General features: G+C 41.5%; 1 protein-coding gene across 1 annotated transcript in view; it reads left to right on the top strand.

Annotated features, from left to right (window-relative positions):
• LOC145694709 (lysosomal alpha-mannosidase-like) overlaps positions 1–15828 on the top strand; it is a 134876-nt gene that overhangs the window by 40152 nt on the left and 78896 nt on the right. The window contains exon 6 of the mRNA XM_081771236.1: positions 6359–6564. Within this exon, the coding sequence (XP_081627362.1) occupies positions 6359–6564 (206 nt within the window). The remainder of the gene's footprint in view (positions 1–6358; positions 6565–15828) is intronic.

Consider the following 15828-nt stretch of genomic DNA (forward strand, 5'->3'; position numbering starts at 1 on the left):
GGTGTGAAGAGGATGGGTATTGAGCATGATAGGGTAAGTAGGTCTTTGGAATTTTCCAGTAAGTAATTTGAACTTTTGCCAATATTGAGTAGGATTGGATTTAATGGAAAGAGAATTACAGGCTCGCGTCCACTGTCGGCGCTTATAGGCAGAGAGATAACTAGAGACCATTCTGTTCCATTGGCGATAGAGGCGAAGTGCGTCAGGATTTCGAGTTCGTTGATAGTCCCTAAAGGCTTGTCGTGATGCAGTAATGATTTGACGATATTGAGGTGGTACAGGTGGTTTATGGGGGAAACGCATCTTAACAGGTATATGATCTTGAGCTGCTTGTAAGATTGTCTCTTGAATTTTGTCGGTGAGATGGTAAAGATCCTGTTCAGAAGTAGGAGCAGGTATGGAATGCAGTAGTGTGGTAATATCTGATTGGTAAGCGTTCCAGTCAGCATGCTGATAGTCATAGTATGTGATAGGCTCAGGCTGTCGTGTGGGTTGTATAGGTGAGGTGATATCGATCAAAATTGGAGCGTGATCACTGCCAAAAGGGGGGAGAACACGAATGTTTGCGATATTGAGCGTGGTAGAGGTTATGATGACATCAGGGGTTGTATCGCTGATTGGTCTTGAGGCAGAAGGAAGATCTTTGATTTCAGCTGTCAGGTGATTTTGGACATAGGTTATGAAGTGTATACGTTCTCGATTCGACCGGCTATGGAAGTTGATATCTGACATAATGATATAATGGCGAAAGTGATTGTTGATGTAATGAAAGAAGTCATAGGGAATTGGATGTCCTGGACGGACATAGATAGTAGCTACTGTTATGGTTAGGGATTTAAAGTAGATTGTATTAAGATTATGTTCTGGTAGAGGCTGGAGAAGATTGTGGGGTAAAGTATGAGTGCGGACAGGAAGATGTCTGTAGCAGCCTATTGCTGTTCCGCCTTGCGCTCTGAGGACATTTCTGGCACAGTCATAACGAAATAACTGATATCCAGGAATTTTGAATGTTGAACTGGGTGTAAGAAATGTTTCATTGAGCGCAAAGGCACATACTTGTTCTTCACGTAGGAGTTGTTCGAAAACGAGTTTGTGTTTTAAGACGGATCGAATATTTTAGAACAAGAGAGTGAAAACCATAAATCTAACAGTCCAAATCATGTTGAGGTTCAATTGGGTGGAAAGTGAGGTGTACGTGAGGTCCTGAGTAGGTGGCTTGAAGCTGGACTTTAAAAAGAGACTTGGCAGTGTTTGTGATTTGTAGTAGGATATGGTCTCTAAGAAATGGATGAACAATTTGAAGAACGATGGTAATAAATCGTATCATGTCTTCTATGGTGATTGGGTCTCTGATGGAGTTATTGGTAGGAGTTGATTCGTCGTTTGTACGGACAGATACAGTTAGATTTGGTTTATCTGGTAGAGGTTGCGGTTTAGCCTTACATTTGTAGGAATAGGTAGCATGAGTTTCGGAGCAGGTATTGCATTTAGGAGCGGCTTGTAGGTTGGGGCAGGATTTGGTATTGTGATTGCCAGTGCAGTATCCACAGATAGGAGTTTTGGTGCATTGAGCAGTGGTATGTTGATTGTATTCTTGGCAACGTGCACAGCGTACTGATAAAGGAGCTGGAGTTTTAGAAGGTTCTACGCGATGTCTTTTACAATAGATGGAAGCACCGTAAAGAAGGAGGTCATCGATGGTATCTTTAGAATTGGTGAGCACTCGTACCATATAGGTAGGTCCATTTTGGCCGATGATTCGAATACATTTTGTGATTTCATGTCCAGCATAGCGTAGTTCGTCTTCGATTTCTGCGTCAGTGTAGTCTGGAGGTACACCTCGTATGACGACTGATAGTTGTGGAGGTCGCCGAGGAATAGGCGGTTGTTTTTTGGAGGAGGGTGAAAGGCGTTGCATAGTAGCCTGTGGGCCAAAAAATTCAAAAGAGGCCTTATTTCGAAGTTTCGTATGGAAGTTAATGTCTGGAGATTTGAGAATAATCCCATTCCGGGTGAAGATTATGTCAGCAATATCTGCTCTCGGCATATATTTTTGAAGTTGAAAATAAACAAGTTTTGGTGTTCTAAATTTAGTATCATATTTAGTGAGCAGGAAATTATGAATGGTAGGTTTGAGAGAAGCAGATCCGGATGGTTCATTAGGAACATGTTCCAAGTCCATATCAGTTAGTTGGTCTGTCGTAGAAGATTCATTTGGCACCTGATAAGTGTAAACTGGAGATCTTGAGCGTGCTCGTTTTTCGGAACTTGTTGATTTTTCAGAAGATCCTGATAAGGTTCGTGTTTTGCGGGAGAGGTCGATGAAATGAGGTTTTTCTTTAGGTTCAGGTTTTGAAGAAGGTGGTCGACACACTCCTGGTAGTTTATGCATGATTGAAACAACAGAAGACAGTTACAATAGCAAAAACGGGTCACTCAAGGAGTGTTGCCCGTGTATTAAGTTAAGGAAACTGAGTGTTTCAAGGCAATCGTACGAAGTAGATGCGGAGAGGAAGCCCACTGTGGCTCTCACTTGAGGCAACAATACGTCCTCGCGGAGATGTCGGTCAGTGCAAGCACTGGCCCTCCACAAAAAGGTGAGGAGACGACGATGTGATGATGGCCACGGGCTCCCGCTTGAGTCAACAATACGGACTGCAAGGGGATGTCGATTGTCTGTAACAGAACAATCCTCCCTAAGCGAAAACAAAAATGATGGTAAATGCTCGCAGAGCGTTAGTAATCGTTCCCAGACGTTGAATCGATAATCGATCCTGAATTCTGAGTCGAGTTCGTGAACGTCCTGGAAATTTCTCCCGAAACAAATTCTTTGTTTTCACAAAAGATCCAGTGAGAATGAACCCTTCAACAATAGCAACACGCTCGGGTATCGAATACGGCATTATCACACACTGACACTCACCCGGCTTAACACAACGAGGCCTTTTTCTCAACTGGTTTCGACAAGTTTCACTGGCTGCGGCTGCACGTGACTGCTGCAGGTCACGTAAGTCGACCCGACCTCGACACGCCATCTCTTGGTAGAAAGGTAGATTATTTAAGTGTTGCCAAAAACACAATATATCAGAATATTACGACGGGCCGGTTTTACGTGCCGCACCCTGTATTTTATTTATATTAGATTAGATTTAGGGTGACGCATTGAGGTAGAAGCCGCGTATTGGGACAAATGTTTTAAATGCAGTTGAGAGCAAGCTGTGGATTAGTGTAATGCGCTATTGCGTGACTTGAGGGGTTGTCCAAGGTTGACCGGGATTTTCGTACGTAAATCGATGAATAGCCGGATCATGATGAAACTTGCGTGTGACGTAATGTATTTGTTAGCGAGTAAATAGCGCTGGGCATGACGTATTTGGCACAGCAGTTGCAGCAAACATGGCGACAAGCAGTGTAGCTGTGGCTGTGGGTACGGTGTGTAATGGAATTTCTGTGAAGGAGAAAGTTAAAATAGCTGAGATTCTCAGAAGATTTCAAGCAGAGTATGGTGAACAAAAGATTTCACGGACAAGAGTGTACGAATGGTGTGAACAGTTTCGCGAAGAACGGGAACTGCTGACAAATAAAGCTTATGGACACATTCGCCAGATTGCAGTCACACCAGTGAATATCTCACGTGTTGAACAAATGATTGTTGAGAACCGGCGAGCAACATTGCATTATATTGCTGCCGAGTTGAATATCAGTGTCGGGAGTGTTGAGATAATCATTCACGACCACTTGTGCTTCAGCAAAATCTGTGAAGGTGGGTTCCCCGTCAGCTGGCATTTGATCAGAAGTGGACACGGAGGACGGTCTATGAACAGCTTCTGAATCGATTTCGAGCCGAAGGTGATGAATTGTTGCAATCTATCATCACGGGTGATGAAACATTGTTGCACAATTCAATCCCGTAGAGTGACGGGATAAAGGTTCCCCACCGCCCAAGAAAAGCAAAACGAAGCCATCCGCTAAAAAGATGATGGAAAGTGTCTTCTGGGACATGATGGGTGTTATCCATGTAGATTTTCGGAGCATAATTAATGCCCATTATTACACCACATTGTTGAGTGGTGCATTGCGAAAGTCCAATCGCAAGAAACGACTTGGAATGTTGTCTGGAAATGTCATAATCTCCATGACAATATCCGCCCTCACACGGCCAATGTAACAACAACAACTCTGGCCGAAATGAGCTGAGAAATTCTGCCCCATCGCCCTACAGCCCGATTTAACCCCCAGTGAATATCATTTGTTTGCACCCCTTGAAGACCATATGGGAGGGAAGAAATTCACTACAGATGAAGCACTGCGGAACGATGTCCTCCAGTGGCTACGACAACAACAAGTTCTTTCTACGCCAAAGGAATCAGGGAACTGCCACAACGATGGCAACGATGCCTCGACGCGCACTGAGAATACTTTGAAAAGCTGACATAGATTGGTGCTTCTTGTGCTATCAGTTTCCTCTGAAGAAATAAAAGTCCCGGTCAACCTTGAACGACCCTTGTATATCTAACACTTTTCGCAACGTAGTGGTAATGTCACAGATAAATCAGAAGGTTTAACGCTATGTTTCCAATTGTAAATGAAAGTACATTAGTAGGGCGAACCTGGATCCTATCTTGCTTGATACGTGCTGTGTACCGTGACATTTAAATGGTCAGTAATTACGTATGGAAATACCTTTGTCAGTGGTGTGCCCCTCGCTCTACAACTCATTGAGTATTCCTTTATTTGAGTATGTTAGATTGACTCCTTGGATGACAACAAATAGTAGCAGAGGACGTTTGGATGGATGAGGTTGCTTGCGACAACGAGTTGTGTTTATGGAGGCAAATGTGGCATTTTTGCTGAAAATCCCAAAGGATGCCTTATTACGAACAATGATTAAGAAATTGGTGTTGGTGGAACCGAAGATGAACACATTTAATGTTTTGATTACTTTGGTGAGCAAGAAATTTGGTAAATATTCAAGAAGTTAAAGAATGATGAACATTTCTTTTACGAATTTGGTGTTAAAATTCTGGAGTAAGAAACAATGAAATGATGCAAAAACAGGATGACCGGATGATGATCTGTATTCTGTTGGTGAACTATCATCTTTTAAGTCGTATAAGATAGTATTGTATATTAGCAGTGTTGATAGATTGGCGGTAATGCTTATACAATACTGCACTGTCCTAACTGTGAAATGATTACGACTATCTGATTTACATACTGCGTTATACAGTGATTTGATACTAAATTGCTATTTTGTCGATTAAAATTAATAGCATAACAATAAAACCGTTTTAACAATAACGAATAATATTCTATGTAAAATTTTCAAAATCATTTTCATTATCACAATATTATCCGTTATCCGGATATTACCCGTCATCGGGATTTTATCTGTCACCTAGTTTTATCCATGTTCCGAGTATCACCCGTTATTCATGATAAGCTTATTATTCGTTATCTGGATATATCGGTCATCCAGATATTATCCGTCATTTCGATATAATTTATTATCCGGATGTTATCCATTATTTGTTATTTCGACATAATATGTTACCGAGATATATCCATTATCCGTTACTTATTCGTTATCTGGATAAGTTTCAATCTGATATCCGAATAAAATATTATCCAGATGTGGCCATCCCTATAAGAAGCTGTGTATAGTGCGTTCCAAAGTTTCCCACTGATTACTAAGTCAGGCTCAGTAAGCAGGCGGAAATCTTTGCGGAGACTATTGACGAACTTATGGCAAAGTATTTAAGACTTTCAATCGACATGACAACAAATGTAGAAAAATATCATAAAACTGCATCTGAGGTTTATATACAAAATGAAATGAAATCTGTAAGTTTTACGTCCCACTTTATGCCGACTAGGCTAAAGGAGACGGTGATGATGGGAAATGAATGAAATGATTGAATGAAGAAAGTGGGAGGAAACGGGAGAACCCCGAGGAAACCAACGCACATGGTGTTTGTTCCCCACAAAGTTCACTTGACGGGGGCTGGGATTGAACCCGGGACCCCAAGCACCAGAGGAGGTTTATACACAATAAAAAGGTTTATATATATATATATATATATATATATATATATATATATATATATATATATATATATATATATATATATTCTTGTTCCTAGATTGAGAAATATACTTCTAGTATATATTCTATGTGAGGGTTTAACAAATTAATAAATGAGTAATAAGTTTTTAAACCACATCCGGTTGTCTACCTTCTTAAATTAATAAAGATTTATTTTGAAAATAAATTGTATCAATTTAACTGTTTATGTAACAAAACAGTGTACTAAATTATTTCTCACAAAAGTTAGGAATTTAATTCTTGTTCTTGCAGCTTCCTTAACAGCACATTCGGGGAATGTAGCCGCCCAAGAGTTGCCTGGCAAATTGATCCCTTTGGACACTCGAGTGAAGTTGCCAGTGAATTTGCTCAAATGGGCTACGATGGGCTTGTAATAAATCGTATACATTATGGAGAAAAACTAATATTGGGCAAAAGGAAACAGTTGGAATTTGTCTGGAGAGGAAGTAGAAGTCAAGGTTAGTATAATTTATAAGATACCGACTAAGGTTGTACTCAAGGATAGAGTTTTCAGACATTCCGTTATGCCCGGAGTAGTGCTGGCTTTAAGGCTCTTATCCCGGTGTCCCGTAAGTTTTCATTTTGGCCTGACTTTCAACCATAACGATCTTTTCACTCCTAACCTACTACCTGAATAGTAAATCTACTCTTGTATCCTCTATCCTTATTGCAGTATTGTAAAAGTTTTGCTATTCAAGTATATATACACTTCTACTGTACAGCTACATATATATTTTTTAGTTTAATGTCCGATGATTATGCATCGAGACTAAGGGACACAGTGATGATGAGATGAATGATAATAGTGAATTGATGATGGTAGAAGGAAATAAAACCCACGCACACTGGGTTTGTCTACCTCAAAGCCCACTTAGGTGGAGCTGGGATCGAAATAGGAAACCAAAGAACGCTATATCACCAAGCCAATGCGGCCCCTTCAGCTACATATGTAATCTTAATTTGTAGTAGACTTGTATAGTAGTAGGAGACCTCATGGCATACAGTTGATACATAAACTTCGGATCTAAGATAGTGTTACTTTCTTAACCGTTATTACTGATATGCATAATAAGAATTAATTAAAAATGCTAGTTACGTTTTTCATATCGATGAAAGAACTGTAAGAAAATCTTCCACCAAAATATTCCGATTTAGAATAGCAGAAATATAGTAAACCTACTCAAAGAAATGTTGGAGACAAGAATTTTCGTTAATGAAATCATTAACTTTACATGAGGTACTATGTCATTTTAGAAACTTTTAAGGGAAATCACTTTTACTTAGAAAAAAATTCTAGGTGCAAGTTTGCAAATTATTGCTTGTATTATTTCGCCCCATTACAGTTTTGTATATACGGTTCATATAAAGTGTGAATTACAAGCATAGTACTATATACAGTGGCGTATTTAGGGGGGTGGCTTCCGGGCTTAAGCCCCCCACGAAATCTTACTTAGTATAGTAAAGTAAATGAAATATCTTGCAGAATTTTCACATTTCCAGACAAAGCCCCCCCCGAAAGTTAGCAAAGCCCCTCCCGAAACAAAATCGTAAATACGCCACTGACTATATACTATAATTCTGTTCAAAACTTATACACAGTCATTTCTTGGTATCAAAATACGCAGCTTTGGCATCAATTGGCGTGAAATGAATTTTTGATTCCTTAGAACCTTCTTAACTTATTTTATCTTTAAAATATAACAATATAAATATCAGTAAACAAAGTTTTACCTTCCAAGAATGTTCGCAGGATGCTTTTTTCATTAAGACAAAAGTTATTGCTATCGCATAACCTGGATATCTATTCTAGATTTAAAACAACGTAATTTAATTTACTGTTCTCAAACTGTAAGCTAAATTGAAATAAAACAATGTAAATTAAGATAGCACAATAAGTAGTCAATTACACTAGTTAATGAGGCCCGTAGCCAGCCCGAAAATGTAGGGGGCAGTAGAATTTATGGGGCCCGATCCAACCATATTACAGTTCATCACAATATTATAGTTCATTTGCAAGCACACTGTGAAAATTTTAGGGGGGCGATCCCCAAGTCCCCCGTGGATATGGGTCTGTACACTGAGAAAAATGATTAAGTTGAAACCTGACCTCGCGGTGTGGTTAAAAAGTTTCAAACCAAATTGGGTTGTTTGGGAACGATGGGTGGTCACTTGCACCCCAATTGCATTAACCGTTGGGTCAACAAAATGACTTACGTCACCGTAGTTGTATTTAAAACCAAGACTTGGGTCATGTCTATTCAGTCGAAATTATACAGAGTTGTATTTTTACAGAGCACGATTAGAATAGCAACTTTAGCTCCGTCCTCAGTGGAAGGCTACAGAGGAAGAAAATAGCGCCAAAAAGAAAAAAAATCATGGCATCCAAGCCACAATGCATGAATAGTAGTGCTGTAATCTTTTTTCCTTATCTGTTATTCTTATGTCCTAGCATGTAAGAACAACAGATGGCGCAACTGTTACTCGTGTCACTGTTGTCAGACTATTTACAAGTTTAAAAGACGATTATTATGGCCTATTACAGCAGCCATGGAATGTTGTTTGTTGCTTCGCACAAGTGCCAAATATACTGCGAAAAACTTTGAAATAACTTCTTACTGGCTGTGAGCAATGCAAATATCCACAGCCAGTAAGGAGTCATTTCTGATATGTTCGGAAGGCGATACCCTTGGCGTTCATACTTTCCCAGAGTTCTGCTCTGAAGCGCCACCACTTGCATGGTGACGAGTTTTGTTATATCCTTCCTTTTCCTCATCCTGGGCTTTTCTCACTGCCTCTTTCTCGAAAACCGTCTGCCAGACTCATCAAGCCAAGGGCAGCTGGTTTTACAGATCGAGTCAGGGGACCTGTCCCCCCCTGGACAACTATCCAAACGGGTTGTCCCACCTTCATTATCTTCATCAACCCCCACTTCATCACTCATATATTCATTGTACTGCGTTACGGTATTCGAGCACACTGGTTTCTTGGGATGGGAGATTCAGATGCTCCTCCTGGATCCTTGGGGAATGGACGCCATTCTGGCTTACCCCCTGTTTTCGTCACTCCGTCTGCTTCGACCACGACAGTGGTCAAAAGAAAGGATAAGGGCACTAGACAGCGATCGCAGTCGGGCAGTTCAACTGCATCCACTGCTTCAAATGTGTCAACTAGATCCAGGTCTCCAAGGCAGCAGCAACTCTATTCAGAAACTATCAAACAACCTCACCATCAGGCCAAGAAACCACACAGAGACAATACTTCAGAACCTTCAGACATGGAAACCGGAGACAGAAGCACTACCGTTACTCCTCAATTTCAACACTCGATCACAAACCAACCTCCTAAACCTATACTTCACTCCTTCCTTCTCCAGCATTTCGACACTAAATTCAGTAACGAAAAGTTCATTACCCTACAACTTCGGAAATATCTTCCAAGTATACCACTCACAGAAGTAGTCAAAACTAGAAATGGTTATATCCTAAAATCCACAGATCCACAGTTTGCCATCACAGTTAGGAACAAGGCTTCTTTCGAAATCTTTGGTAAAAATGCTACCATTACCACTCTTTCTTCTGCACGTCAGAAGCAACCACCGCCACCTAGACGTCCACCTTTCCTATCTGTCGTCATCCGAGGGGTCGACCCATCCTATTCTGACAATGAGATACAAGAAGAACTCCAACTCGCAGGTCAAACCATCCATAAAGTCATGCGTATACGTAATAATGCTGGTCCTACATATATGGTGCGTGTACTCACTGCCTCACAAAATACAATAGATTCATTGCTTACTACTGGCGCTTACATCTATTATCGTCGGCATAGGGTCGAACCCTCACGCTCGCCTGCTCCTCTTCCTGTGCGTTGCGAAAATTGCCAAACTTACAGTGATCATAGCACAGCTAGTTGCAAGAATCCACCAGTTTGTGGTTATTGTGCAGGCCCTCATCAAACACGCACTTGTCGGAATCTCGAACGGCCACCCGAATGTCCAACCTGCCACGACCAACATCCTGCCTACAGCTATAAGTGCAAGAATAAACCACAACCTGACCACCAACACCCACATTTAGTAGTTCCACTCCGTATCCCAGACTCTTCACCTCCTCCCAGTCAACAAACTACCGATCCAGTTACCATTCAACAACTCCTTCAATTTTTAACTCTCGCTTTACAGAACATCCATCCCTTTCAGCGCAATCACATTCTACAGCAACTCACCAAGGCCGCTAAATCTGTTTTCAACGTTAACTTCTACGCCACTTATACGAACAACTACGTCCATTTCCATACATCTCCACAAGAAACAGCCGTCTAACTCTGTACATTATGGATTTAGTCTTTCTCTTCCTTAATATCCGCTCTCTGCCCAAGAATAAAACTTTATTTGAAGCACTTTTACTTGAAGAACACATCTCAGCCTTCTTGTTGAACGAGACATTTCTTACGAAAACCACCTCATGTAGCATTCCTCGTTATACGCTTGTGCGTCACGACAACACAGCACCAGCATTACGGGCAAATGGAGGCGTAGCAATAGGTTTTCGACATCACATACCTCATCGCAATCACATTTGTTCCATTCCTCACCTCCCAGAGCATATAATCACTACCTTATATTTCAAGTCTATCATGATCACCTTCGCTACTATTTACGTTCGCCCAGGTCATCCTATTCCACTCGCATTTTTTAGTCACATCTCTCACACCTATAAAAATTATATCATCCTCGCTGACATAAACTATCATAGTCGCACTCCTGTTGAACGCATACAATTCTCAGATCATATAACCAGTCACACCACTGGCATTCTCCACATTCCTCCGACTCCTACTAGACCTGTGTCAAATACCACACCTGACATTGCTATCATTTCAAATACACTTGCTGCTAAGATCACCCTTACAGTTCTGGACCTACTCGGTAGTGATCATGCCCCGATCAAGCTCTCATATCATATGGGAAATGCTCGACCTCACGATGCACCTCCGCCAATTCGAACTCCACGTTTCGACAAAGCTGATTGGGATCATTATCGCAACTATCTCACCACTGCCGTAGCTCATTTGAACCCTCCCACTTCATCAGATGAGCTTTACACACATATTGAAACGATCACTTCAGAAATCACCCATGCATCAGAACTGTTCATTCCCACCACCAGCTCCACCCCTTATCAGCCTAAATTACCTCCGCATTACCTCACTCACATCAAACGTTCCCGGCAAGCTTATCGGGAATACATAAGAACACGAAACCCCGAAGCTCTTCAACTTCACCATCAACTGCAACGTTCAGTCAAAAACTACATTCAAGCATACAAACGCCGTCAATGGATCAAAGCCTGTAATAACCTTACTGACAATGCACACCCTTCCCGTTATTGGAAACGTCTCAACGCACTCTGTGGCAAGTACAGCAAAACCCCATATCCTCTCATCATCGACAACAGTCACGCACCATCTGACCAAGCTAAAGCAAACGCCTTTGCTGACTATCTACAAGACATCTTCACACCATCCCGTCATGACCACATTTTTGCTCATCCAGTCGATCATGTCAACACCGCACATCCTATCCTTCAACCAAATCTCAATCATATTTTGCCGCAGCATGAACTCACAGCTCCAATCACTGTTACAGACATCACAACAGTCGTGCAGCATAAACGAAACTCTGCTCCTGGTTTTGATTCCATCACATATCGTCATATCAAAGAAAGTCCTATTTCTCTACTTCTTCTTCTAGCCTCTATTTACACTTTTATTCTCAGAACTGGCTTTTTCCCCGCTGAATGGAAGATGTCCAAAACCCTCATGTTTCCGAAGCCAAACAAACCTCCTAGCGCAGTCTCTTCCTACCGACCTATACAACTTACTTCCACTTTCAGCAAAATTCTTGAGCGCATCCTTGTCAACAGACTTCATCCATACCTCCACGCACGTAATCTCATTCCTTCTTTTCAAGCCGGATTCCGTCCATCTTATTCCATTAACGATCAGCTTCAACGTCTAACCACTCTCATTACAAATCACTATAATTCCGTTCGTCCATCCTGCCTTGTTCTGTTCGACCTAGAAAAAGCATTCGATAAAGTCTGGCACCTTGCACTTATTTTCAAACTCATCAAGCTTAAATTGCCCATGTCTTACATTCGCTTCATTTTTCACTTCTTGGCATGCCGTATCACATATGTTAATATCAACAACCATCTATCACATCCTATCTTCCTAAATTCTGGTGTCCCACAAGGCTCAGCTCTGTCCCCTTTGCTGTATTTACTATTTGTTTCCGATTTTCCTTCTCTTCCAGACGACGTGTATACTTTCCAGTATGCAGATGATACAGCCTTCCTTGCACTTGGTCGCACCATCAACCATATCAACCTCATCTTACAAGAATCTATGAATCGTTTTTCGCACTGGTGTCATAAATGGAACCTCACCATAAATGCTTCGAAAACACAGGCCATAGTATTTCTGCCGCCACGCAAACGCTCCAAGACCCACAGAAATCCATCACTTCTTTCTCTAAAAATTCAAGATACAGCGATCCGTCCATCCAAAACTGTTACTTACCTTGGTATCGTTTTTGACCACCATCTCACCTGGCTTCCTCATCTTAATTACATCAAAACCAAAGTATATAATCGTCTGAATCTCCTTAAACGCCTCACTGGCACTACCTGGGGCCCCACCTCAACCATGGTTCTCAACACGTATAAAGCATTTCTCCGTCCTGTCCTTACATACGGTTTCACCGCTTGGCTCTCAGCTCCTACCTCGTACTACTACAAACTTGCAACATTTGAACGTCATGCCTTCCGCATTGCCTATCGCATTTCTCTTCCCAGTCCGACTAGATACCTCTATTCACTCATTACTTTCCCTACATTACTTTACCACCTCGAATCTCTTCGCCTCAAGTTCATCACTGTGCGATATATGCAGCAGCAACCACTTCTCCTCGCCACTATGCACTACCTTGCCAATTCATCTGCTCGCCCTCGCTATTACCATCTCCCTCTAAATTTGCTGTTTACATTATACTGTTATACCTTGCCGCCAAATCATCCAGACCTAGAGCTATTGCAGGATCATCGATTGCATGTCCATCTTCCTCATATTTTTCCCTCACATCAAGCACAGTGATTACCCTCTGTACCTAACAGGGCCTCCCTCGTCTTCATTGGCCTAGCGTCGCCCCTAGGCAGAAGATAACCCGCATTTGTTCTGCTAACATTCCCTACGTGTTGTGGCGTCATCTGCACTCATTTCATCCCTCATGATCATCTCTGCAAATAAAATACTTTTAATCAACTTGTTCTGTAATCTATAATATATGTATGGTATATATTTTTCTATGTCTTGTATACCCTTTGCCTCACTGATGATTATGGTCGCAAAGACCATAATGACCTGACATCTGTAGTAATTGTTAAATAAAGTCTCATAGCCCAACGCCCGTCGTTCCACATCCATATACTTCCTATGCAACCCTTCCCTTAAAGAGGGTGTAGCCCTCTACAGGGTAGCTAGCCTGCGGGCTAGCATTATAAAAAAAAAAAAAAAAAAAAAAAAAAAAAAAAAAAAAAAAAAAAAAAAAAAAAAAAAAAAAAATTAGCGCGTGTCATCTTACATGGCGTCCACACCTCGCTACCGTTGTAAGCAAAGCCTTGGCGTTCATACTCAAGATCGATACTTATTTCGATCTATCAGCTGTGACGTACCACACGTCAGAACGGCTGTTTTTTGCTACCTTCCTGCTCCTCATCCCGGGTTTTTTCTCTTGCCTTACTTTCGAGCACTCTACGTCAGACTAATCAAGCCAAGGGCGTCGAGTGCTACGAGTTTGTCACCTGAAACTACTCAACCTTGACGGCTATCCAAACGGGTCGTCTCACCTTACATTTTTCATCTCATAGTATCACATCACATCATCGCATTACTAGCTAGCACGGCTTTGTGCCCCTTGATCGGCTTCTCTGATGGCGGACCCTGGCTTAGTTTCTGGACAATCCTTAGAATGTCGTCACGATTTTTTACCGCCAGTTATCCCTGGTCCCGCTGGTCACACTGCGAAGGTAGAGAAGCGGAAAGACCGCAAAGAGAGACATCGCCAAAACTCTGAATGCTCTACTGCTTCCGCAGCTTCTGGCACTTCAACTCGGACGAGGTCTCGATCACCTCAGAGTCGTACGAGTTTCGCTGCCAAGGTAAAACAATCACCACCAGCTAAGAAACAACACTTTATTTCCGCCTCTGAATCTTCAGATATGGAAGCCGAAGGCCCTTCAGCAGTACGCAAATCATCTGACCAAATCATCATTTCATCAAACGCTACTCCATCTCTGCACTCTTTCCTACTCCAACACTACGATTCTAAGTTCTCTAACGAAAAACTCATCATATTGCAATTACGAAAATTTCTACCTAGCCTCCCACTTCAGAAGTTGTAAAAACACGCAATGGCTATGTCTTCAAGTCTCCCGATCCTAATTTCGCAACTACTGTTCGCAACAAAGCATCCTTTGAAATATTCGGTAAACAATCAATCCTTACCAACCTCACATCTTCCCGTCGTAAACAACCTCCTCCTCCGATGCGACCCCCCATGTTATCTGTTGTTATTCGAGGAGTCGATCCTAGCTATTCAGATGAGGAAATTACGGATGAATTACAATCCGAAGGGCACACGATTCACAAAATCATCCGCATTCGTAACAACAGCGCACAGTGGTCCGAATAGCGAAAAAGGCGGACAAAATAGGGAGGAGTTTTTGAAATGTTCTGAAACTGTGTATATGATGGTCTACAAGGTGGGTGATTACGAATTTGATATCAAAAATGAAAAATTCAAAATGGCGGATCCTATATGGCGGACCAAAAAATGATAAATTCATATTATGGATCTCAAATTGGGTACAGAGGGGTTTGTGCGGTCACAAATTACAAATAATGAAAAATGACAATGATAATAAAATTGTAAATTTCAAAATGGCGGCTCCAATATGGCGGAATAATGTATAAAATGGAGGTTACGGAGCTGAAATCGGTATGAGGCACGTACGAATTTCATATTATGTGTAAAATTAAAAATAGAGGATCCAATATAGCAGATACAAGTAGAAGTAGTTGATTATGCTAATAAGCACTTGCAATAAACGTCCTGGTTACAGGCCTAATTCATCTTCAGACGCAGTAGTTGCAGATTCGTCATCTTGTGTGGTTATTTTCAGTAGCGCAGTCACATCCTGAGCCAGTTTCTGGGTTTTCTTCTTTGGAAGTCCTTCCAATGTGGAAATTACTTGATCCGAACTAAAATCAGCCTTTGAAAGATCCGAATTACTGTCTACTCTTGATGTTTTTCGAGTGTTATGTTCTCTGTATTTCCGCACATCCTTGTGTCTAGATTCAAGGGCCTCCTCTGAAATCTCCCCAATTGGTAAAAGAACTGCCTGCACAATTACTGACTCGTGAATAAGAACTTTGTGCACGGTGGGTGGCATGTAGTACCATGGGTATAATCGCACAAATAACAGAGCAGTTTCGATGAAGTACGTGTTGAAGTTTGCAATATGTATGTCATGTCCACAGGAAATTATCAAGATAGTTCCGAAACCCGAAGTTAACTGCTGATCCACCTCCGTTATCTCTGAAGCTGTTTGAGATGCTGTAAAGAACTTGTGGGCTTTATTACCATAATTTGGTAGTTCCAT

The sequence above is a fragment of the Thermobia domestica genome, chromosome 9, assembly GCF_964235325.1.
Source record: "Thermobia domestica chromosome 9, izTheDome1.hap1.1, whole genome shotgun sequence".
NCBI lineage: Eukaryota > Metazoa > Arthropoda > Insecta > Zygentoma > Lepismatidae > Thermobia > Thermobia domestica.